The sequence below is a fragment of the Nerophis lumbriciformis genome, linkage group LG02 (assembly GCF_033978685.3).
Source record: "Nerophis lumbriciformis linkage group LG02, RoL_Nlum_v2.1, whole genome shotgun sequence".
NCBI classification, from domain to species: Eukaryota; Metazoa; Chordata; class Actinopteri; order Syngnathiformes; family Syngnathidae; genus Nerophis; species Nerophis lumbriciformis.
In genome coordinates, this window is record NC_084549.2 from 63,497,295 (window position 1) to 63,524,153 (window position 26,859).

General features: G+C 37.4%; 1 protein-coding gene across 1 annotated transcript in view; it reads right to left on the bottom strand.

The window, feature by feature from the left end:
* The window catches only part of wdpcp (WD repeat containing planar cell polarity effector), a 211,348-nt gene that overhangs the window by 25,448 nt on the left and 159,041 nt on the right, over window positions 1–26,859 (bottom strand). The window contains exons 16-17 of the mRNA XM_072911888.1: window positions 15,857–15,892; window positions 15,591–15,690 (exon numbers count right to left, since the gene is read on the bottom strand). Of these exons, the coding sequence (XP_072767989.1) occupies window positions 15,591–15,690; window positions 15,857–15,892 (136 nt within the window). The remainder of the gene's footprint in view (window positions 1–15,590; window positions 15,691–15,856; window positions 15,893–26,859) is intronic.

Sequence of the window (26,859 nt, forward strand, 5' to 3'; positions counted from 1 at the left end):
CCCCCAACTTTTTAAAGAAACCCATGAATACAAATGGCAGAATACATTAAAAAAGTTTTGTATTTTTATTTATTTTTTAATAAAAATGGTCGTTTGAAAGGAGACCAACATCTAGGCAAAATTAAAAAAGATTATGAAGTTGGTATTTTTTAGAATGGATATAAATTGTACTTTGTATGGATTAATTTTCAAAATACTAAAAAAAGCTTACTATGGGAGGCATAACGTCTGTTTAAATACAACTCTTCTGCAAACAAAAATGTCGATATTGTATGCAATAATAAACTTGAGAGGGTTCTATAGTTTTAATGTATAAACGCAGGCTTTTACATAAATGTAAATACGCACAAGGGACGTGTACATATATACTGGAGCAAGAACAGAAAAAAAAATCCTCTTTTTTTTTTTTTTTTTCAATAGTCTAACAAAAAACTTGAGTTTATCGATAAAATGTATTTATCGCCCAGGATTACATGCTACGACAGAAAAGGTAAGCACCTTTTTTCACCGTGCACTTATGGCACTTACGGGCTTCATACTGAAAATACACTTTGATATACGTATGGTTTAAATTTAGTAAAAAATATATGTGTTCAGATATATTTAAAGTAGGGCGGTCAAAATTAACAACATAACTCATGTGATTAATCACAAAAAAATATCACATTAATCATGAACACATTAAGACAAATAATGCAATTTATTTTTAACCTTACAAGCTCTGATCAGTAATCAGATCAATGCATACGTCGCTAGCAAATTTCACTTCAAAATACAACCTGAAAGAACTTTAGATAAAACTGTTACCTAGTTTTGGGCAAATAAATGGCGTGCACTTAAGTACCGTATTTTCCGCACTATAAGGCGCACCTAAAAACCACAAATTTTCTCAAAAGCTAACAGTGCGCCTTATAACCCGGTGCGCTTTATTACGATTAATTTTCATAAAGTTTCGATCTCGCAACTTCGGTAAACAGCCGCCATCTTTTTTCCCGGTAGAACAGGAAGCGCTTCTTCTTCTACGCAAGCAACCGCCAAGGAAAGCACCCGCCCCCATAGAACAGGAAGCGCTTTAAGCAACCACCCGCCCCCGGAAGAAGAAGAAAAAACGCGCGGATATCACCGTACGTTTCATTTCCTGTTTACATCTGTAAAGACCACAAAATGGCTCCTACAAAGGACAAGGATCCGGTTCATAAAAAGACGCAATCTCTCCATCCGCACACGGATTACTACCGTATTTCACAGCAACTGATATTCCTGTGAACTGCACTGTGGAACGGGAGCACGTACGGTGAATATTCGCACCACAGGGAATGAGAAGTCATCCTTCACTGTGGTTCTAGCTTGCCATGCTAACTTCCACCCATGGTGATATTCAAAAGGAAGACCTTGCCAAAAGAGACCTTTCCAGCCGGCGTCATCATAAAAGCTAACTCGAAGGGATGGATGGATGAAGAAAAGATGAGCGAGTGGTTAAGGGAAGTTTACGCGAAGAGGCCGGGTGGCTTTTTTCACACAGCTCCGAAGGCGAACACACCTTCACTAAGACGGGCAGATAGCGCCGGTCGACATACGCCAACATCTGCCAGTGGATCGTAAATGCCTGGGCAGATAGTTTCGGTCACAACTGTGGTCCGAGCTTTCCGGAAGGCAGGATTCACAGAACTGCTGCACAACAACAGCGACACTGAATCCGATGACTTCGACGAGGCGGAGCCGGCCATTTTTGGATCCCACGCTTGCGCAACTTTTCAATTCGGACACCGAAGACGAAGAATTCGAAGGATTTACGAATGAAGAATAACTTCAGAAGGTGAGCGCTATGTTTATTTTGTGTGTTGTGACATTAACGTTCGAGCAACATTATGTTGCTATTTATTGCTCTACACCATTTTGAATTTTACTATGTTTGTGATTGCACATTTGCGTACATTTTGGGACAGAGTTGTTAGAACGCTGGTTTTCAATATATTATTAAAGTTTGACTGAACTATCTGACTGTTTTTTTGACATTCACTTTAGCGCAGCGTTTTTTTGACATTCACTTTAGCGCAGCGTAGGCGCGGCTTATAGTCCGGGGCGGCTTATTGGTGGACAAAATTATGAAATATGTAATTCATAGAAGGTGCGGCTAATAATCCGGTGCGCCTTATAGTGCGGAAAATACGGTAAAACATGAATGACATTCTGACAATAAAATTACATTTGTGTACAAATATTCAGGTCTTTTCTTAAACAAATTGTAATAATGCAGGCAAGTGATTAATCACGATTAATCCAAATTAGAAAATGTGATTTATCTGAGTAAAAAAAAAAAAATTGACAGCCCTGATTTATAGATAAAGCTTTGTGTTAATACAGGTACTAGTTATTGGTTTCAAGATTTCAGCTTTTTTCTGTATACATTTTTGCTGTATTTTACCCATTTTGCTACTTTTTTTGGTTCAATTTCACCAAATTGTAAAATGTGATTTATCTGAGTAAAAAAAAATATGACAGCCCTGATTTATAGATAAAGCTTTGTGTTAATACAGGTATTAGTTATTGGTATCAGTATTTCAGCTTTTTTCTGTATACATTTTTGCTGTATTTTACCCATTTTGCTACTTTTTTTCGTTCAATTTCACCAAATTACAAAATGTGATTTATCTGAGTAAAAAAAAAATGACAGCCCTGATTTATAGGTAAAGCTTTGTGTTAATACAGGTATTAGTTATTGGTATCAATATTTAAGCTTTTTCTGTATATATTTTTGCTGTATTTGACCCATTTTCTCCTTTTTTTGGTTCAATTTCACCAAATTACAAAATGTGATTTATCTGAGTAAAAAAAATAATTGACAGCCCTGATTTATAGATACAGCTTTGTGTTAATACAGGTATTAGTTATTGGTATCAATATTTCAGCTTTTTTCTGTATACATTTTTTGCTGTATTTTACCCATTTTGCTACTTTTTTTGGTTTGATTTCACCAAATTACAAAATGTGATTTATCTGAGTAAAAAAAAAAAATTGACAGCCCTGATTTATAGATAAAGCTTTGTGTTAATACAGGTATTAGTTATTGATATCAATATTTCAGCCTTTTTCTGTATACATTTTTGCTGTATTTTACCCATTTTGCTACTTCTTTTGGTTAAATTTCACCAAATTACAAAATGTGATTTATCTGAGTAAAAAAAAAAAAAGACAGCCCTGATTTATAGATAAAGCTTTGTGTTATTACAGGTATTAGTTATTGGTATCAATATTTCAGCTTTTTTCTGTATACATTTTTGCTCTATTTTACCCATTTTGCTACTTTTTTTGGTTAAATTTTACCAAATTACAAAATGTGATTTATCTCATAAAAAAAAAAAATTGACAGCCCTGATTTATAGATAAAGCTTTGTGTTAATACACGTATTAGTTATTGGTATCAATATTTCAGATTTTTTCTGGATACATTTTTACTGTATTTTACTACTTTTTTTGGTTCAATTTCACCAAATTGCAAAATGTGATTTATCTGAGTAAAAAAAAAAAAGACAGCCCTGATTTATAGATAAAGCTTTGTGTTAATACAGGTATTAGTTATTGGTATCAATATTTCAGCTTTTTCTGTATACATTTTTGCTCTATTTTAGCCATTTTGCTACTTTTTTTGGTTCAATTTCACCAAATTACAAAATGGGATTTATCTGAGTAAAAAAAAAAAAATTGACAGCCCTGATTTATAGATAAAACATTGTGTTAATACAGGTATTAGTTATTGGTATCAATATTTCAGCTTTTTCTGTATACATTTTTGCTCTATTTTACCCATTTTGCTACTTTTTTTGGTTCGATTTCACCAAATTACAAAATGTGATTTATCTGAGTAAAAAAAAATATTGACAGCCCTGATTTATAGATACAGCTTTGTGTTAATACAGGTATTAGTTATTGGTATCAATATTTCAGCTTTTTTCTGTATAAATTTTTGCTGTATTTTACCCATTTTGCTACTTTTTTTGGTTTAATTTCACCAAATTACAAAATGTGATGTATCTGAGTAAAAAATAAATAATTGACAGCCCTGATTTATAGATAAAGCTTTGCGTTAATACAGGTATTAGTTATTGGTATCAATATTTCAGCTTTTTTCTGTATACATTTTTGCTGTATTTTACCCAATTTCTACTTTTTTTTGGTTCAATTTCACCAAATTACAAAATGTGATTTATCTGAGTAAAAAACAAAAAATGACAGCCCTGATTTATAGATAAAGCTTTGTGTTAATACAGGTATTAGTTATTGGTATCAATATTTCAGCTTTTTTCTGTATACATTTGTGCTGTATTTTACCCATTTTGCTACTTTTTTTGGTTCAATTTCACCAAATTACAAAATGGGATTTATCTGAGTAAAAAAAAACAATTGACAGCCCTGATTTATGGATAAAACTTTGTGTTAATACAGGTATTAGTTATTGGTATCAACATTTCAGCTTTTTTCTGTATACATTTTTGCTGTATTTTTCCCATGTTGCTACTTTTTTTTGTTCAATTTCACCAAATTACAAAATGTGATTTATCTGAGTAAAAAAAAAAAATTGACAGCCCTGATCCATAGATAAAGCTCTGTGTTAATACAGGTATTAGTTATTGGTATCAATATTTCAGCTTTTTTCTGTATACTTTTTGCTGTATGTTACCCATTTTGCTACTTTTTTTTGTTCAATTTCACCAAATTACAAAATGTGATTTATCTGAGTAAAAAAAAAAATTGACAGCCCTGATTTATAGATAAAACTTTGTGTTAATACAGGTATTAGTTATTGGTATCAACATTTCAGCTTTTTTCTGTATACATTTTTGCTGTATTTTACCCATGTTGCTACTTTTTTTTGTTAAATTTTACCAAATTACAAAATGTGATTTATCAGAGTAAAAAAAAAATTGACAGCCCTGATTTATAGATAAAGCTTTGTGTTAATACAGGTACTAGTTATTGGTTTCAAGATTTCAGCTTTTTTCTGTATACATTTTTGCTGTATTTTACCCATGTTGCTCCTTTTTTCGGTTCAATTTCACCAAATTACAAAATGTGATTTATCTGAGTTAAAAAAAAAAATGACAGCCCTGATTTATAGATAAATCTTTGTGTTAATACAGGTATTAGTTATTGGTATCAATATTTCAGCTTTTTTCTGTATACATTTTGTGCTGTACTTTACCCATTTTGCTACTTTTTTTGGTTCAATTTCACCAAATTACAAAATGTGATTTATCTGATAAAAAAAAAAAAAATGACAGCCCTGATTTATAGATAAAGCTTTGTGTTAATACAGGTATTAGTTATTGGTATCAACTACTTTTTTTGGTTCAATTTCACTTCTACAAAGTCACGAGGTTATAAACACCAAATTGATTAGCACAACTTGCAAGTTTGTATGGAAGCACAGCACACGCATTATGCAGATGCCAAACCACCAAATCATAAAAATTAAACTTCAAGGCAAGCATTTTGTTGTTGGACGAAAAAAAAAGGTTGTTTTTTTGTTTTGTTTTGACGCCATGACCAAAACTTTTGGGAATATTCTGATTGACATGTGAAAATTCCAATTGCCTGTGCATGCAAGGTTTTTCAATAATCACAATATTCCGGTTAATATAGGGAATAACGTGTGCAGGTGGAAGTGGTCAATGTATTCCAGTGGAGCGACTTGGGAATCACTTGAAGTGGGGCTAAACATGGAGGACATGATGAGAGAGGGTAAATGAAACGTGCTGCTTGAGTTTGTGTGCGTTTGCACGGAACGTGTGTGTTTACCATTAAAATGAATAGTCTGCTGTGATAAATGGTCACCCAGGGTTTGTTGAAGAGACAAGCAGGATGATGTGCTGCACATGCAAATGCTCTTTCATAACCTTTGACTCTCAGTGGTTGCATCATGCAAGAGTCACCTGCCTCGCAGGTCACACACGACACGCCCACTGCACAACATTAACACACACAAGACTCGGCGCAGACGCATTCCTGCGTCTGGTCTGTGTGTGTCTGGAGCAAAAAGGTCAGTGCAGGTGTATCGTGGGAACTTGGAAGACCTGAGTGGTCCAGTTACAGCGAGGCAGTACATAGTGCGATTTACAGCGCACTTTTTATTATTACCCCGAATTATATACAAATAAACACTTTTAAACATGCATTACAGAAGAGTACCTGGTCCACACCAGGGATGTGATGATGAGTGTTAGAAATAATGAACCGCTTCAAATTAAAATGTTATTGATTACTGCATAACTTTAAGTCAAATAATTAGTTGGATTAGGTTAAATTAGATTACATTAATCACCGTAATAGTTTTTCCACACTCAAAGTTGTAATGAAAAATTCAGACTCAGAATGCTACTAAAATCTGATTGTTACAGCTGATGATGGGCAATTGACGTCTCTGTGAATGTGTAATACTGTGTTGGTGTTTCGTAATGGCGGCATCTGCTGAATTGAAAAAGTCACTACATTTGGCGCGCAAAAACAAATTAATATCAATGATAATTGCTGTTGTTTAAAAACATTTTTAAAAAAAGGCTGTGCAGAAAGAAATGTGAAACATGGAACTCTGGTCATAGAGCCAAATAAAAAACGGGACAAGAGGAACATTTAATCAAATTTGGTGCTATAAAATCAAAATGATCCCACACTTTGGAACTTCTGCTCTTTCTCAGCTTTAGATTGATGTTGGCGACGAAAACCGAAAAACTTCTTTCAGTATGACCGGTCACGCCGAACGAATAAACACAGTTTATGGCACAGCGGCTGTATCGGTCACAAGGTTTTTTTTTGTTTTTTTAAAGGCACTTTTTGGGGAATTTTGCCTATCGTTCACAATCATTATGAGAGACAAGAAACAACATACATTTTTTTAATTTGCATTCTAACATAAAAAATGTCTTGTTCTAGCAATGCAATGGAGCTAATGAGAGCAATCAATTCTACCTCTAAATCATTTAAAAAATGCATTCAAAAAGCATCAACAATACTTCATTTATGTTGCGTAACCTGTATAATAACCAAACTGTAGCAACATTGTTATTGTAAGAGCGTTGTAAGAGCGAACACTAAGGAACTCTTTTTCGAGCGAAGTAACACATCGGCATGCTTCGGCATTAGCCATAAAAACTAACTACGACAACCAACTACTCAGTGGCCTAGTGGTTAGAGTGTCCGCCCTGAGATCGGTAGGCTGTGAGTTCAAACCCCGGCCGAGTCATACCAAAGACTATAAAAATGGGACCCATTACCTCCCTGCTTGGCACTCAGCATCAAGGGTTGGAATTGGGGGTTAAATCACCAAAAATGATTCCCGGGCGCGGCACCGTTGCTGCTCACTGCTCCCCTCACCTCCCAGGGGGTGATCAAAGGGATGGGTCAAATGCAGTGGACAAATTTCACCACACCTAGTGTGTGTGTGACAATCATTGGTACTTTCACTTAACTTAACTTAAAATACAAAGACTAAAACACTATCAGTGAAGCATAATAAATACAAAACATTTAAATTAGTGGCTTTTCTAAGACAATTTATTTAAAAAATAAAAATGTTATCGAAAGAGTGTTTATGTTACTTTTTGAGCACATTCAACAATAATGCGATTATAAGAACGGTACTAATTTTAGTCACAAAAATCCCGATGTATAATGTTCAAATCATTACATCACTAACACTTGGTCATCACTTCAGCAGCACTGAGAGCCTGCCTCTAGGTAATGTTGCAATTTTCAGTGCCAAACAAAGCAATCAACTCAGAATTGTAATCATGAAACAAGATATAACAGATATATATATATATATATATATATATATATATATATATATATATATATATATATATATATATATATATATATATATATATATATATATATATATATATATGTGTGTGTATGTATATACTGTATATGTATATACATATACATACATAATTCCATACATATGTATGGAATTATATCAAACTGATTTTTGATTTTGATTGGAACGCGTCATTTTGAAAATGCTTAAACGAAAATTAAAAGTATGTTGGAGTTCGGGTGTTGGTGGAGGGAACAGTGATAAAGTCATCTAAATAATTTGTGTTAAAAAGGGGGCAGATAAATGTAAGAAGATTATTCTTCCATCTATGCTCCTTTCTGATCATGGAAATGTATAAGAAACAAAAAACAATGAAAAGTGTCAACTGTATATGGCTTGTATATGTATTTTCATGAAAGGAATAAAAAGAAATGATGATGATTATGTATATATATGTATATATATATTTTTTCTTTCTTTTATATAGCGCTTTTCTCTAGTGACTCAAAGCACTTTACACAGTGAAACCCAATATCTAAGTTACATTCAAACCAGTGTGTGTGGCACTGGGAGCAGGTGGGTAAAGTGTCTTGCCCAAGGACACAACGGCAGTGACTAGGATGGCGGAAGCGGGAATCGAACCTGGAACCCTCAAGTTTCTGGCACGGCCACTCTACCAACCGAGTTATGCCGCTTTATTTCAATAGAATAATGACTTTATTATCAAAAACAATTAATATTTATTAACACACACAAATGGTACTGGTATTGATTCCCAGGTACCGGGAAATCCCTATCTTCAATGGCTAAATACATTTATCGTGCAGAACCTCGTCAAGTATGCACGCTAATTTTCCTTCTAAGCAAAGAGCCCCTCCCCCTCTCGCCCTCCCTCCTTTTGTGCACGGTTGTTTGTCCAAGGGTAGGACGTGCTGCAGGAGATGCAGACAAATCATGGAGGAGACAATTAAGAGGCTTATGAGGAGGATGAGGGCGCGTGTTGAGCATCACATCAGGGAAGAAAGAGAAACCTCACGCTAGCTGGCCTCACAGTTACACAAAAAAAATGTTATTCGCCGACCAGCCCGCGGCCCGTAGGCGGATGACCTTACGCCGCTGAAGTTAAATACCTCTCGTGCCTCATTTGGCCGCCTTGCTCTCTCGCGCACTATCAGCCTCGCGCTGCCTTTTAAGTGCCAACGAAGGAGTCATCAGACATGTTCATCTCGTTTCCGCGCAAACGTCGAGCGGCGTCTGCTGGGCCGTCGGCCACACAGGCCTCAGTGAGGAATTGTGAGTGTGTCATCAGCAATTGATCCCCTCTGGTATGTGCTCTCGGGAGTGCTTGTCAAAGAGCAGCAGCAGCAGCCTGAAGTCGTGACCAAAAAAAAAAAAAAAAAGGGTCTCTAAACCATTTGTGGCCTTAAATGTATTTAATCATTTAGTGCTTTGATTTTTAAAACCGCAAATTAGGGATGAAAGTCAAACAAAATTAAAGCAGCAGGCAAGTCGGCAGGTCATGTCGTTCATAAGCCACGACCCACCCTCAAAACATTCAGGAAGATTGGAGCATGTGGAAGGAAGTTGTGGAAGTTGTCATTTTCCACCACAAGGCGGTGATATTGGTGATGATATCGATGTTTAGTCATGACCTAAAAGTCTCATATTAGTTTGGGAGGAGCTGAGCGTTTAAAGGGGAACATTATCACCAGACCTATGTAAGCGTCAATATATACCTTGATGTTGCAGAAAAAAGACCTTTTTTTTTTTTAACCGATTTCCGAACTCTAAATGGGGGAATTTTGGCGAATTAAACGCCTTTCTATTATTCGGTCTCGGAGCGATGACGTCACAACGTCTCACTTTCGTCGGTGTGTTGTCGGAGGGTGTAACAACACGAACAGGGACGGATTCAAGTTGCACCAGTGGCCCAAAGATGCGAAAGTGGCAAGAAATTGGACGAAATTTGTTCAAAATACGAGGGTGTGGGGAAAGCCGACGAAATGGTCAGTCGTTTGTTCCGCACACTTTACCGACGAAAGCTATGCTACGACAGAGATGGCAAGAATGAACCGAAGATGATCAAGAGAAGAATATCGACCCTAGCTTCCCTGGCCTGCTGACATCAACTCCAAAACTGGACAGATCAGCTTTCAGGAAAAGAGAGCGGATGAGGGTATGTCTACAGCAGGGGTGCTCATTACGTCGATCACGAGCTACCGGTCGATCGTGGAGATTGTGTCAGTCGATCACCAGCCAGGCATTAAAAAATAGTCCTAAAAATGAGCGATCATAAATCTTCACTATGACGTCACTTTCGTCACTTGATTGACATTCACGGCACCCGAGGGTCTTCTGAGATGACGCTGGCTGCTGCCAGCTCATTAAAATGACCGACTGGAAGGCGAGAAACACTTTATTTCAACAGACTCTGGCGCCGTACCTGTCGTCAAAACTCCAAAGACCGACTGCACAGTTGCGCTAACAAAATAAGAGTCTCAGAAAGCTGGCGTGCACAAGCTAGCAAGCTACGGAGTTTGCCGACAATGTATTTCTTGTAAAGTGTATACAAAGGAGTAAGGAAGCTGGACAAATAAGATGCCAAAAACCAACCACTTTCATGTGGTATTGGACAGAAAGGAGGACTTTTTTTCTCCTCCATTCGAAAATGCGGACGTTATCAGCACCACTGTCCAATCAATGCAAGTCATCAGAATCAGGTAATACACCAACTTATATTCTTGTCTTCATGAAAGAAAGGAATCTATATGTGTTAAACATGCTTGTATTATCTTTAAACACCTTTAACTTGTTAACAATATTAACTATATGTATTAAACATACTTGTATTATCATTAAACACCTTTAATTTATTAACAATATTAACGATATGTATTAAACATTCTTGTATTATCATTAAACACCTTTAATTTATTAACAATATTAACTGTGTTAAACATGCTTGCATTATTATTAAACACCTTTAACTTGTTAACAATATTAACTATATGTGTTAAACATGCTTGTATTATCATTAAACACCTTTAACTTGTTAACAAATATTAACTATATGTGTTAAACATGCTTGCATTATCTTTAAACACCTTTAACTTAACAATATTATCTATATGTGTTAAACATGCTTGTATTATCTTTAAACACCTTTAACTTGTTAACAATATTAACTATATGTATTAAACATACTTGTATTATCATTAAACACCTTTAATTTATTAACAATATTAACTATATGTGTTAAACATGCTTGCATAATCATTAAACACCTTTAACTTGTTAACAAAAACATATATTTCATAAATAAGTAAATATAAATGATATATATATGAATGAGGTAGATCCCCACGACTTGATCAATTGAAAAGTAGCTCGCCTGCAGAAAAAGTGTGAGCACCCCTGGTCTACAGAATATATTAATTGATGAAAACTTTATTCATTACTCGCGGTTTTACGTAAATTATTATACCTAAACTGTGTTTACCAATAATTTAGCTTAAAAATATTTATTTTTTTCAATCATTCGAGTACATTCGGGTAGTCTTGTGTAATGCAGTATTTTGTGTCGATTTAGGTATGGTTAACCTGAGTGCTGAAATCGTGGAAAAATATATGTTCTTAGCGCGCCTGAAATGGGCTGTCTGCACTCTCAAAGTGCATGTTGTTGCCAAATGTATTTCATATGCTGTAAACCTAGTTCATAGTTGTTAGTAATTATCTTATCAGACAGTGTTAAGCCGCTGAAATCCGAGTCTAAATCCGAGCTAATGACGCTCTGCCTTGCTGTTTGTTTGTATTGGCATCACTGTGTGACGTCACAGGAAAATGGACGGGTGTATATAACGATGGTTAAAATCAGGCACTTTGAAGCTTTTTTTAGGGATATTGCTTGATGGGTAAAATTTTGAAAAAAACTTCAAAAAATAAAATAAGCCACTGGGAACTGATTTTTAATGGTTTTAACCCTTCTGAAATTGTGATAATGTTCCCCTTTAAAGTAATGACAGTTTGATAGTTGATGGCGAGAAGCAGTTTTTTTTCCCCGCTAGGCTCCGCCCAACCACAAATTAGTACTGACTAAAGATGTCCGGTAATATCTGACTGCCGATATTATCAGCCAATAAATGCTTTAAGATATAATATCGGAAATTATCGGTATCGGTTTCAAAAAGTAAAATGTATGACTTTTTAAAACGTTGCTGTACGGAGTGGTACACGGACGTAGGGAGAAGTACAGAGCGCCATTAAATCTTAAAGGCACTGCCTTTGCGTGCCGGCCCAGTCACATAATATCTACGGCTTTTCACACACACAAGTGAATGCAACACATACTTGGTCAACAGCCATACAGGTCACACTGAGGGTGGCCGTATAAACAACTTGAACACTGTTACAAATATGCGCCACACTGTGAACCCACACCAAACAAGAATGACAAACACATTTCGGGAGAACATCCGCACCGTAACACAACATAAACACAACAGTTGCAGCACTAACTCTTCCGGGACGCTACAATATACACCCCCCGCTACCCCCTACCCCCACTTCAACCCCGCCCCCCCAACCCCGCCCACCTCAACCTCCTCATGCTCTCTCAGGGAGAGCATGTCCCAAATTCCAAGCTGCTGTTCTGAGGCATGTTAAAAAAAATAATGCACTTTGTGACTTCAATAATAAATATGGCAGTGCCATGTTGGCATTTTTTTCCATAACTTGAGTTGATTTATTTTGGAAAACCTTGTTACATTGTTTAATGCATCCAGCGGGACATCACAACAAAATTAGGCATAATAATGTGTTAATTCCACAACTTTATATATCGGTATCAGTCGATATTGGAATCGATAATTAAGATTTGGACAATATCGGAATATCGGCAAAAAAGCCATTATCGGACATCTCAGTACTGACTAGGGTTGTCCCGAGGAGGAATCCGGAGTACCCGGAGGGGACCCACGAGAACATGCAAACTCCACACAGAAAGATCAGCCCGGGATCGAACCCAGGACCTTCGTATTGTGAGGCACACGCACTAACCCCAGAAGTGTTGGCTACTTCTCTTGTTGCCTTATTTGTATTTGACTTTATTAAATGTTTGGCAATTTTATCCAACAAAACCAGATTTCTTTTAAGTAATACAAACATTTATTAGAACTGTTTGTCTATTTTATGGAGGAATGTAGTTAAACATAGAAGTAGAACCCATCCATCCATCCATTTTCTACCGCTCTTTCCCTTTCAGGGTGGCGGGGGGTGCTGGAGCCTATCCCAGCTGCACAAGGGCGGAAGGCGGTGTACACCCTGGACAAGTCGCCACCTCATCACAGGGCCAACACAGATAGACAGACAACATTCAATCACAGGGCCAACACAGATAGACAGACAACATTCACACACACATTCACACACTAGGGCCAATTTAGTGTTGCCAATCAACCTATTATTATAATAATAATTATTATTATTATTATACATGCATTATTACAATATGACGATAGTATCAAAAGCTCTATCATTTGCCAAATTGACATTTATATTGTACAATGTAATCTTCCTAAACATTTGTAAACAAATTAACTCATTAATTAGATTTTAAAAAATGTGTCGGAATAGAAGCAATTAAGACATGTTTTAGGTATAACGTTCCAAACAATTAATTACTTACTTGAATACAAATGCAGCTAAAAAAAATCTCTCTTTTTTTTTTAACCTGTTGGTTTGAAAATTTCACTTGTTTTTTTTTTGCCTTAAAAACACCTGCAACTTTCTTCTATTCAGACACATGTTTAGGTACAATAGTGTATAAATGTATAAATGTTTAGTGTATAAATAATAAATATATTTTAAGTGGATAAATATTAAATATATACCCAATGTTATTTAAAAAGTACTGATTTTGAATCTGGAATTGATTCTGAATTGAATCGTTACCCCCAAGAATAGAAACGAATCGTGTGGTGCCCAAAGATTCACATTCCTAATAATAGACGTCTCCAGCTACCGTATTTTTCAGAGTATAAGTCGCTCCGGAGTATAAGTCGCACCGGCCGAAAATGCATAATAAAGAAGGAAAAAAACATATATAAGTCACACTGGAGTATAAGTCGTATTTCTGGGGGAAATTTATTTGATAAAACCCAACACCAAGAATAGACATTTGAAAGGCAATTTAAAATAAATAAAGACTAGTGAACAACAGGCTGAATAAGTGTACGTTATATGAGGCATAAATAACCAACTGAGAACGTGCCTGGTATGTTAACGTAACATATTATTGTAAGAGTCATTCAAATAACTATAACATATAGAACATGCTATACGTTTACCAAACAATCTGTCACTCCAAATCACTAAATCCCATGAAATCTTATACGTCTAGTCCAGGGGTCGGCAACCCGCGGCTCTAGAGCCATATGCGGCTCTTTAGCGCCGCCCTAGTGGCTCTCTGGAGCTTTTTCAAAAATGTATGAAAAATGGAAAAAGATTAGGGGGAAAAAAAATCTATTTTTTTCTTTTAATATGGTTTCTGCAGGAGGACAAACATGACACAAACCTCCCTAATTGTTATAAAGCACACTGTTTATATTAAACATGCTTCACTGATTCGAGTATTTGGCGAGCGCCGTTTTGTCCTACTAATTTTGGCAGTCCATGAACTCACCGTAGTTTGTTTACATGTATAACTTTCTCCGACTTTCTAGGACGTGTTTTATGCCACTTCTTTTTCTGTCTCCTTTTGTCCACCAAACTTTTAAGGTTGTGCATTAAAGGTGAGTTTTGTTGATGTTATTGACTTGTTGGAGTGCTAATCAGACTTATTTGGTCACTGCATGACTGCAAGCTAATCGATGCTAACATGCTATTTAGGCTAGCTATATGTATATATTGCATCATTATGCCTCATTTGTAGCTATATTTGAGCTCATTTAGTTTCCTTTAAGTCCTCTTAATTCAATTTATATCTCATGACACACTATCTGTATGTAATATGGCTTTTAATTTTTTGCGGCTCCAGACAGATTTGTTTTTGTATTTTTGGTCCTATATGGCTCCTTCAACATTTTGGGTTGCCGACCCCTGCTCTAGTCTCTTACGTGAATGAGCTAAATAATACTATTTGATATTTTACGCTATTGTGTTAATAATTTCACACATAAGTCGCTCCTGAGTATAAGTCAAATATGGCCAAAATATGAAAAAAACTGCGACTTAATAGTCCGAAAAATACGGTATTTTCGTGACGATGTGTAAAACTAGTGGCAGATGCTCATTTTTTCTAATTTTCAAGGGGGCGCTAGAGTCATTTCTTACATTTCATGTTTGGGACTCCGAAAACATATATATAAAAAATATATATATTTTTTTTTTCAAGATCGGAGCGCTTGCAAAAATCGGTGAGTGCCTCTAAAATACGGTGGAATTGAGAAATCAATGATAAACGAAGCAACTCCAAAAGGCCCTACCTAACCCTAACTGACTTTATGTTCTTAATTCTGACTGATAAAAAAGTGTGTTTGGGATTGTTACACTGTCTATTTGGCTTGGTGTGCCATCATGATCAAAGACTTTTAATTAATTATAATTGTCCAGCATGATCTAATGGGCTCGTGCGATTAAACGAGCGTGAAAATGCTCATCTTTAGATGTCAGAAAGGTCTTCAAATGTGGTGATCAAGCTTATGTTTTAGATGAAAAGGGGGGGGGAGCAAGTCGCTTTCAGTGTCATTTGGGTTAATCATCGTGATTATTTCCTCACCGTCGCTTCCGAAGGTCCTTGCCTCCATTTCCCCGGCCTTCCTCTTAGCCACCTCGGCTAGCACCATCTCACCCTTATCACGGGCAACATAATGGAGGTCCTTTGAAGGTAAAGCAAGAAAGAAAGAAAGAAACGTTAATCTAAAATGAATCTGTGCGACAGCGACAATAGTTCTTTTTTTTTGGGGTGGGGGTGGTAAGGCGGCATATTTTGGCGGGAGAAAGAGGAAACAGATGAAATGAAAAATGAGATGTTTGAAGCCCCACATCAGAAAGAGCAGCGGTTGGATGAAATGTCGGTTCCTGCAAAAAAAAAATAACTTTGAAATCAGCCTGCTTGCACCTCAAATCTCCCACCCTCCTCAAACTACCCCCCGTGCACCCCACATCTCCCTGGTTTTGAACTGCGGTGGGATGTTATCTGTCACATTTCAAAAGTGTAAGAGGAGGCGAGGGAGCGAGACGCCGCCATACTCTCTTTACACAGAAACACATCCAGCCGAGCGTATTAGCACAAACGCCTGTTGGAAAGTTCTTCTTTGAGCCCAAAAAGAGCCATGAAGGCAGCGCGGAGCGCTAAACGACGCCAGAAGGAGGCTGATGGCTTTTCAATGGCCGCGCCATTCATCAACAACCACAAGCACCTGAAGTCAAATCATCCAAACAAAAAAACTAAAGCACCGGTTCAATAAAATAAATAACAATACAAACTGTCAACTGAAGCTTGCAATGGGTTGTAAAAATATAGGGCACCATTATTTAAAAAACAGCTGTCTTCCTGTGCTTTGAACCCTGCGGCTTATAAAACTGTTGGGCTAATTTTTGGATTTTTCTTTGCTGTCGGTCATAATGCAAATAGTTAAAAAAAAACAAAAACAAGCAAAGACACTGAATAGGTGTGTTATTGATTGTGCTATGGCGCCATCTTTTGGACAAACTGCCTCACTGCAGGTGATGCAGTTCTGTTTGAACTGAGCTTTCAACCGGAAGTAGCCGCTTTGTCTTAGTTATATTGTAAAACTTACTGCTCTGCTCCGTCTTCCAAATTGTCCATAGCGTTTTTACTCGTATGGATTCTTCATTCATCACTCCAGCTCAATTTTTGTTTCATCTGACCACATAACTTTCCTTCAGAAGGTCTTATCTTTGTCCATGTGATGTCAGATGAAACAAAAATGGAGCTGTTTGGCCACAATACCCAGCAATATGTTTGGAGGAGAAAAGGTGAGGCCTTTAATCCCAGGAACACCATTCCTACCGTCAAGCATGGTGGTGGTAGTATTATGCTCTGGGCCTGTTTTTCTGCCAATGGATCTGGTGCTTTACAGAGAGTAAATTGGACAATGAAAAAGGAGGATTTCCCCCAAATTCTTCAGGACAACCTAAAATCATCAGCCTGGAGGTTGGGTCTTAGGCGCAGTTGGGTGTTCCAACAGGACAATGACCCCAAACACACGGCAAAAGTGGTAAAGGAATGGCTAAATCAGGCTAGAATTAAGGTTTTTGAATGGCCTTCCCAAAGTCCTGACTTAAACGTGTGGACAATGCTGAAGAAACAAGTCCATGTCAGAAAACCAACAAATTTAGCTGAACTGCACCAATTTTGTCAAGAAGAGTGGTCAAAAATTCAACCAGAAGCTTGCCAGAAGCTTGAGGATGGCTACCAAAAGTGCCTTATTGAAGTGAAACTTGCCAAGGGACATGTAATCAAATATTAACATCGCTGTATGTATACTTTTGACCCAGCAGATTTGGTCACATTTTCAGTAGACACATAATAAATTCATAAAAGAACCAAACTTCATGAATGTTTTTTTGTGACCAACAAGTATGTGCTCCAATCACTCTATCACACAAAAATAAGAGTTGTAGAAATGATTGGAAACTCAAGACAGCCATGACATTATGTTCTTTACAAGTGTATGTAAACTTTTGATCGCGACTGTATATATATATATATATATATCTATATATATATATATATATATACATACATATATACATGTATTCATAAACATATATGCATACGGTACATATACATATATACACCAGTGACGTGCGGTCACTGGAGGCCATCGTGGAAAGAAAAAAATGTAAAAAGAAAAAAAATTAATTGTTATATGTATCCAGTGATTATACTATAAAGTTATTTTCCGTTTAACTTCACCAGTTTTAGATTATTTTTATTCAAAATCGCTGAATTTTCACATTTGCCGTTCAAATACTGAGAAGAGACGGTGCGGTGATCAGCAGCCATTTGAGGCACGTCACTCAATTGTGCCTCATCATGGATTGCAGACTCGGCTAACTGCTGGCCTGCTGTGCAGTGAGACCGTATTGCTATATGAATTATATTATACATTTCCATAGTTTAGTTAGCTGAGGTGTATAATGTACAGTGTATTTTGTCAACAACTGTATGTGTGTAACGTATTTCTTGTGCTGAGCGATCATAAAACTGCTGCGAAGACGCACTGTGTGAGGCTCGCGTAACCCCGCCTCCTGGTGCCGGTTATTGCACCTCCGCCGCAGACTGCACCCCCCGACGGGAGCGCCACACCAACTAAAGCCCACACCCAAACCCTCCACGTGCAAGACCGAATCCACCCAAAAAAAGTCACTTAACAAGAAGCCAAAAAGTGCAAAAACAACATTGCTCGCACCGGAGGAGCCGTGAACGACTGCAGGGACACAACATTAGGGAAACCTGCACACTGCAGCACGGATTTCATACTTCATTCATTCACAACTCCTCCAACACGAACACCACTGTTCCCGCACTTATAAGTAAAGGTAAGACCATAATAACGTTTTTTTTTATTAAATGTGATTTTTTGTGTGCTACAGTTTGTATGTGTAAAGTTAAAGTTAAGTTAAAGTACCAATGATTGTCACACACACACTAGGTGTGGTGAAATGTGTCCTCTGCATTTGACCCATCCCCTTGCTCACCCTCTGGGATGTGAGGGGAGCAGTGGGCAGCAGCGGCGCCGCGCCCGTGAATAATTGTTGGTGATTTAACCCCCAATTCCAACCCTTGATGCTGAGTGCCAAGCAGGGAAGAATGCTGGTATGAGCTTTTAAACATAACCCGTTAACTGCTGCCAATCAAATGGTGAATAAGATACTCTTTAGGGTTCATATGTTTGTAAATCTGACTGTGATGAAGTCAGTGCCTCACCAGCCATCAACCTCACCGCACGTCACTGATATATACATGTATTCATAAACATATATGCATACATATACATACATATACATATATACACACACATATATATATATATATATATACATACATATATGTACATACATAAATATATGTACATACATATATATATATATATATGTATATATATATATATATATATATATATACATACATACATATATGTACATACATAAATATATGTACATACATATATATACATACATATATATACACTGTACATACATGTATAGATACCAGTACATATATTATATATATATATATATATATTTTTCAATCGATTTTATGAATCTATTAAAAATCGTTACAAAAAAATTAGTTTTTTTGACACCCCTACTATTTATAGTGGCAGGGGAGAATGGGGGTTGGGGGTCGCAAAATGTTTTCTTCTTCCTTGTGGGGTCACATGAGAAAATATTTTAGCACTGCTAACCGAAACAGAAACAAAGAACGGCAGCATAGCTGACTACCAATATTTGTACTTTTCTAAATGTCTGCATTGACCCTGGATATGAATATTGAATAGACACAGAGCATGACGAGTTGAGTGCCTGACACATTGATCGGAGTATAAAAAGCACACATTCACACATGCACTCTGGAACTTCCCGACAGAAGGGAGTCATAATGGAAAGCCTCCTCAAGTGACTTGAGGTGAGAGCGAATCGCATCCTGGCTCCCACAGAGGGGCTCCTGTGAGTGGCGGGGCCTCCTCGGGCCGGGTGCAGGGCCTGAGGGCCCATCAAAGGCTCCAGCATGTTGAGGAGAGCCTTCCGCCTCAGCGACATCACAGGACAAGAGCTCTGCGACTCGGGGCTCGCCACGGATAACCCTCAGCTGGCTAAAGGTAGCCCCCAGCTGGGCCTGCACTCTGCCCTAATACCCCCATATTGTAGGCCAGCTTTTGTACCCTTGGAGGGGGGGGCGAGGAGGAGGAGGAGGGCTGCTGGTTTCCACAAGAGATGAGGAGCAGAGGGGAAGGCAGGCCGGGGAGCGAAAGGGAAGGCGAGCGCGAGAGGTGGCGAAATTGAAAGAGTGTGAATGGGAGCAGATTGGGTAATTATAGTGTGGCGGCTGCCCTCTGTGGCAACCCATTGGAGAGGAAATGTGGAAATGGCCGACGACAAGATGGCCTCAAAAGAAGCGGCTAAATTGGCTTCCGGGACCGAGGTGAGCACGAGGACGCCGCCCCTCAATTAGACATGAGCGAGGATCTACGATGGATGACAAATGCTTCAGTGAAATGTGTTTGTGTTAGAGCTGCACTATTTTGAGAAAAAAACTCAGATTTTTCTCTTTCAAATTGAAAATAGAGTTGTGGTTTTCATACTTTATACGTGTAAAAGCGTAAAACTGCGAGAATAAGAAGTGAAAGAAGTCGTGTTACTTTTAGACTGTCAATCATCATATATTCTTGTCTCAAGGTGCCACGCATTAAAACAACGTGCAATCATTTCCAAATTTGCAAGTCAGAGCATTTGTCTCCATCATCCTCTTAAACTGAAGAAATAAATAAAAACTATACAATAATTATAATCCAATCATAATAATAATGCAAGTAAACATTTAAAAGGATATCAACTTTTATTTTTCATTACTGCAGAATTGTTTACCATTGTACTGTAATTAGAAGGCAAATAACTTTTAGTCCTAAATGAATAAACAAATAAAAAAATAAAAAGGACTTATTTCTGTAAGCAAACATTTAAACTACAGTAAATAAATATTCCATCCATCTTCTTCCGCTTATCCGAGGTCGGGTCGCGGGAGCAGCAGCCTAAGCAGGGAAGCCCAGACTTCCCTCTCCCCTGCCACTTCGTCCAGCTCTTCCTGTGGGACCCCGAGGCGTTCCCAGGCCAGCCGGGAGACATAGTCTTCCCAACTTGTCCTGGGTCTTCCCCGTGGCCTCCTACAGGTCGGACGTGCCCTAAACACCTCCCTAGGGAGGCGTTCGGGTGGCATCCTGACCAGATGCCCGAACCACCTCATCTGGCTCCTCTCGATGTGGAGGAGCAGCGGCTTTACTTTGAGCTCCCCCCGGATGGCAGAGCTTCTCACCCTATCTCTAAGGGAGAGCCCCGCCACCCGGCGGAGGAAACTCATTTCGGCCGCTTGTACCCGTGATCTTGTCCTTTCGGTCATAACCCAAAGCTCATGACCATAGGTGAGGATGGGAACGTAGATCGACCGGTAAATTGAGAGCTTTGCCTTCCGGCTCAGCTCCTTCTTCACCACAACGGATCGATACAGCGTCCGCATTACTGAAGACGCCGCACCGATCCGCCTGTCGATCTCACGATCCACTCTTCCCTCACTCGTGAACAAGACTCCGAGGTACTTGAACTCCTCCACTTGGGGCAAGATCTCCTCCCCAACCCGGAGATGGCACTCCACTCTTTTCCGGGCGAGAACCATGGACTCGGACTTGGAGGTGCTGATTATAATATAAATATTATTAAATATTGAGCATCTTAAAGTAAAAAAAAATTTCCCAGTTGAAAAAACAAGGTCGGGTTGTCTTTTGGTTGTTGTTGCCATCACGGCATTCTCACTCATTCATATTGCCCATCCGGGTTGAAGCTGAAATATTCCATCAACGGGACATTTGGATATTTAATCATTTTTTACCGCTTAATTTTTGTTACTTTGCGGAATTTCTCACTGGCGAGTCGCGAGGCTCTCTGCCCACCGAGACAAAGATTGTGGATGACTGAAAAGAGGGCTCACTGCGTTCAGTTAATTCTACTGTTAAATAAACTTAGTAGGGCGATTCAAAACAATTCTTGATTCAAAATCTGTACTTTTTAAATAACATTGGGTGCCAGTTCTATGATTAACTACAATCCTCTCTATAAAATAGAAAACATCTCCGATAAATTTTTACATTACTTGAAAGAAAACTGTTTTTGTTTAATAACATTTTACCCAAAGATGTAATAAAGTCAAATACAAATAAGGCAACAAGAGAAGTATCCAACACTTCTCTTCTAAAGTGAATCTGTACAGCAGATATGATCATCTACATCTACAATAAGATTTGCCTGAATGGCTGTTCAGGACAGATAGGAAGAAAAAAAACATTTTAGATTTTTTTTTTATCAATTAAGAATCGTTACAAATAAGAATAGCGATTTATTTAAAAATCGATTTTTCAGCGCTTAGGTGCTGAGAGCGATGCACAGAGTGAGACATCCTTCTCCCTGTTGGAAGCAAAGGACGAAAAAACACATATAGAATTTCGACTTTATTTTAATTTATCGTTCCATTAATTGACTTATTGAATAGGCTCAGGCAAAGTCACCATCAAAACTTTTTCCAAGGTGCAAATGTTGTTTGTTATTAGCGTACTGACTGCAGCGCACACAAACTTGCTGTTTCCTTAAAACACTTTTGATTGACCAGGAGGCTTGGGAAGTAATATTGTAGCAAAATTATTTGCAAATGCGTATCTCAATCTGTAATCTGAAAAGGTACACTGCAAAATCTGAAATCTAAGTAAGATTAAATATCTCAAATAAGGGTGAGATTTGCTTATTTTCTGTCTGATAAGATAATTATTCTCACTAAGCAGATTTTATGTTAGAGTGTTTTACTTGTTTTGGTCCTGAATGATCTCAGTAAGATATTACAGCTTGTTGCTGAGATTTGATGACCTATATTGAGTAAAACATGCTTGAAAATAAAATATCAACTGTTGCAAAGCTGTGTCATCAACACTCACAACTATAAAACTACTTTTTAAAAGTAACAATTTCTTATTTCAAGCATGAAAAAAAAAATCATGCATATCATTATGTCAAGATAATGGCACTAGCATTTACTTAATTTAAGAATATTTTTCAACATATTGAGCAAAAAGGCTCTTTTTTTTCTACCAAGAAAAGTGCACTTGTTATTAGTGAGAATATACTTATTTTAAGGTATTTTTGGGTTCACTGAGGTTAGCTAACTTTACTTGTTTTGGAAAGTCTTGACAAGCTGAATTTTCTTGTTGTATTGGCAGATAATTTTGCTTAGTTCAAATAAAATACCCCAAATTTTTGTATTTTTTTTCTCTTGTTTTTGAACACTGACTTTTTGCAATGTATGATCACACACAACTCTTTCATGGCAGAGAATTAGCAAAAAGTCAAGTGTAAAAAGACAGCCAATCGAGGAAATAAGGACAGGCAGATTTTTTATTTTACCCACAGACAAATCTGAACTAGACCTGGGCTGCTGATAAATTTTGCTGGAAGATTTATTGACCTACAATTTTTTGCTGATAAACGATTTTCTTGACCACCGATATGACAATAAATAACAATGGAAGTACACCATTGTAAATGCAATTAACTTGTATATTTAATATTGTAATTGGAATGCAAATTTTTAAATACCAAGTAAAATAAAACAAAAAAATTATAAAAATAAATTATATTGTCTGTAAGCAAAATTTTGCACTATAAAAAAAATAAAATAGAATAAAATAAAAATCCCAACCAAAATCAATAAAATAGGTAGGGGATAGCAGGGGGTGTATATTGTAGCGTCCCGGAAGAGTTAGTGCTGCAAGGGGTTCTGGGTATTTGTTCTGTTGTGTTTATGTTGTGTTACGGTGCGGATGTTCTCCCGAAATGTGTTTGTCATTCTTGTTTGGTATGGGTTCACAGTGTGGAGCATTTTTGTAACAGTGTTAAAGTTGTTTATACGGCCACCCTCAGTGTGACCTGTATGGCTGTTGACCAAGTATGCGTGCATTCACTTGTGTGTGTGAAAAGCCGTAGGTATTATGTGACAGGGCCGACACGCAAAGGCAGTGCCTTTAAGGTTTATTGGCGCTCTGTACTTCTCCCTACGTCCGTGTACACAGCGGCGTTTTTAAAAAGTCATCAATTTTACTTTTTGAAACCGATACCGATAATTTTGAAACCGAAACCGATAATTTCCGATATTACATTTTAAAGCATTTATCGGCCGATAATATCGGCAACCCGATATTATCGGACATCTCTAGATGCGAGGCTCAACAATTCTGATTGGCAAACATGTCTGTCACTCAAATGGCGATGATGGCGGGAAGAAAATAAATCTCCGCCACTTGCGGTTATTTATCGCAATAATTAAAACCTCAATTTCGATTTTGATTTCGATTAATCGTGCAGCCCTAGTGTGTGTGTAAGTGCACAGACACGGACACTGAAGTGGTGTGTGTGTGCGTGTGTGTGTGTGTGTGTGTGTGTGTGTGTGAGCGCATGCACAGCAGGGACAGATATTGTATGACATTCACAACAGGACAATATGAACATTTGACGCGGGGCGCTTTATTCCAGCTTAGCTGCTCATAAAGCCGTCTGGATGTGGAGAGACGGACCCGGCGAGAGAAAAGAGGGAAGAGAAGAAAACAATATGAACAAACGCGGAAAAAGAGGGAGAGAGGAACTAGCGGGAGAGGGAGAGGAGGGAAGAGTATCAAGGCAACTAAGCGGGGATAACAGTAATACAGCGCATAAAACCACCAGATATTACACCTCTTATTTCCCCGCGTTCAAACGCAACACTAATCTTATTTATACAAGAGCTTTAGGGGTTGCGGCGCGCCAGTTAACCGCACAGATAAAGAGGCCTGTTTTTAGTGGGCCATTTTTTGTGGAGCGGGGGAGGGAGGGGAGGTCGAGGCTAAAAGCCCAATATTGACTGATATTTGGGTTACTTCCAAATAAATGACGGATTAGGTTAACTGGCACACGGCGGCGCTTACAGCATATTAACGTCAAGCGGGATCACGACACACGTGTGCACACACAATGAGGATTTGCTCTTGTTGTGCCATTTAAGCCTTGAACTTGTTCGACTGATATCAAACGTCATCTCAACTCTTGCTGGCCATTTTATTACCGCAAACAAACTTTGTGTGGCGGTAGGGAAGATTTATTTTAGCGTGGATGTGGATAACGGAGGAGGAGTGGGGCTGGAGCCTATCCCAGCTGCACTCGGACAGAAGGCGGGGTACACACTGGACAAGTTGAAACATTTTCAATAAATACAATTAATTATCTTTGAAAATGACAACATTTTAAGAATTGTTAATTCATTTAAACTTCATTTGTTATTTTTATTGAGTGCAATTTCGTTCAAGTGATTATGAATTACCATGATAATTTCATTAAAAATGATAATTAAATTATTGATAAGTATGACTTCAGAATAATCACATAACAATAAAGGATTTGAGATGTAAATTGGAATAATGGAAAAAATGTTGGCTTCTTACCAATTTAACTTTGTGTTAAAATTGCTGAATATTGTGTTTTGTCATTTCATTAGAACAACTTACCGAATTAGTCAAGATTAAAAAATTATTCAATTATGAAAAAATTTACTGATTTTTAGTATGTTTTTTGTATCTTTTTATGGACAGTATGATTTTTTTTTAAGAATTTTAAAATATGGCTGTTTCTGGCCTACATATTTAGATATATAATAATATATTATGTTTAAAGAAATATTAATGTCAAAGTTTAGAGTTTCATATGTAATGTTTAGTAGGAACTAGGGCTGCAACAACTAATCGATTATAAAAATAGTTGGCGATTAATTTAGTCATCGATTCGTTGGATCTATGCTTTGCGCATGCGCAGAGGCAATATTTTTATTTATTTTTATTTAATTTTATTTTTTTATAAACCTTTATTTATAAACCGCAACATGTACAAACAGCTGAGAAACAATCAAAATAAGTATGGTGCTAGTATACTGTTTTTTTTTTTCAATAAAATACTGGAAAGGATAGAAATGTAGTTTGTCTCTTTTAGCCGATTATTAATCGATTATCAAATTAATCGTTAGTTGCAGCCCTAGTAGGAACCTGCTTGTAATTTGATATGTGCCTTTAAAAACATAGGAAACATGCAATATGGCAAATCTGATGCTTATTTATACAATACATATACATGTATGATGCTTGTATCTACTCTATATGTATATTTATTAGGGCTGTGAATCTTTGGGCACCACACCATTCGATTCTTGGGGGTAAGATTCAACTCAGAATCGCTCCTCGATTCAAAACCATTCTAGATTCAAAATCAATCATTTTTAGTAACATTGGATGCCAGTTCTATGATTAACTACATTCCTCTATAACATAGATAATCAGCTCTGATACATTTCTGTATTACTTAAAAGAAAACTAATTTTGTTTGATAACATTTTATCCAAACATTTAATAAAGTCAAATACTAATAAGTCAGCAAGAGAAGTATCCAACACTTCTCTTTTCTAAAATAAATATGTACAGCAAATATGATCAGCTACATCAACAATATGATTTGCCTTTATTTTTATGAATCGATTAAGAATAGTTACAATAAGAATTACAATTAATTCGATAACCAATTTTTTTTGACACCCCTAATATCTATGAATATATATTTAGTTTTGCCCTAAATGACTGAGGAAGGGCGGCCCTAGTCAAGCATGACACGTGAAATATAGCTAAAATGATGCATATGGCTCAGAAAACTATGAGCATAATTTTCAGACTTTAGGGCGCACCGGATTATACGGCGCACCGCCACTGAGCGGGTCTATTTAGGTCTGTTTTCATACAAAAGGCGCATTACAGGGATCATATTAAGATTTTTTCCTCCATGTAAAACACTTCCTTGTGGTCTACATAACATGTAATGATGGTTCTTTGGTCAAAATGTTGCATAGATTATGTTTTACAGACCATCTTCATGCCGCTTTCTGACCCTCTCTTCGGTGTGCGCCGTTTTGTAGGCGCTCCTATTTACCTGCCTCCACATCGACAGCGTCTTTGTTGTGCTGGTAGTTTTTAGCACTTCCATAGCGGGTCTACTGACATATAAGTGAGAACTGTACGCTACTTTATATTAGAAATGGCAACAGCGGAGGATGAATGCCCCACGACAAGAGGATAGAGAAAAATAAGGAGCTTATTGACTACGGCGCGGACTACAATGGCGGACCCACGCACATTTTTTTTAGCATTTATGCAGATCCCAAATACACACCAGCAGGTACCAATAGGTAACAA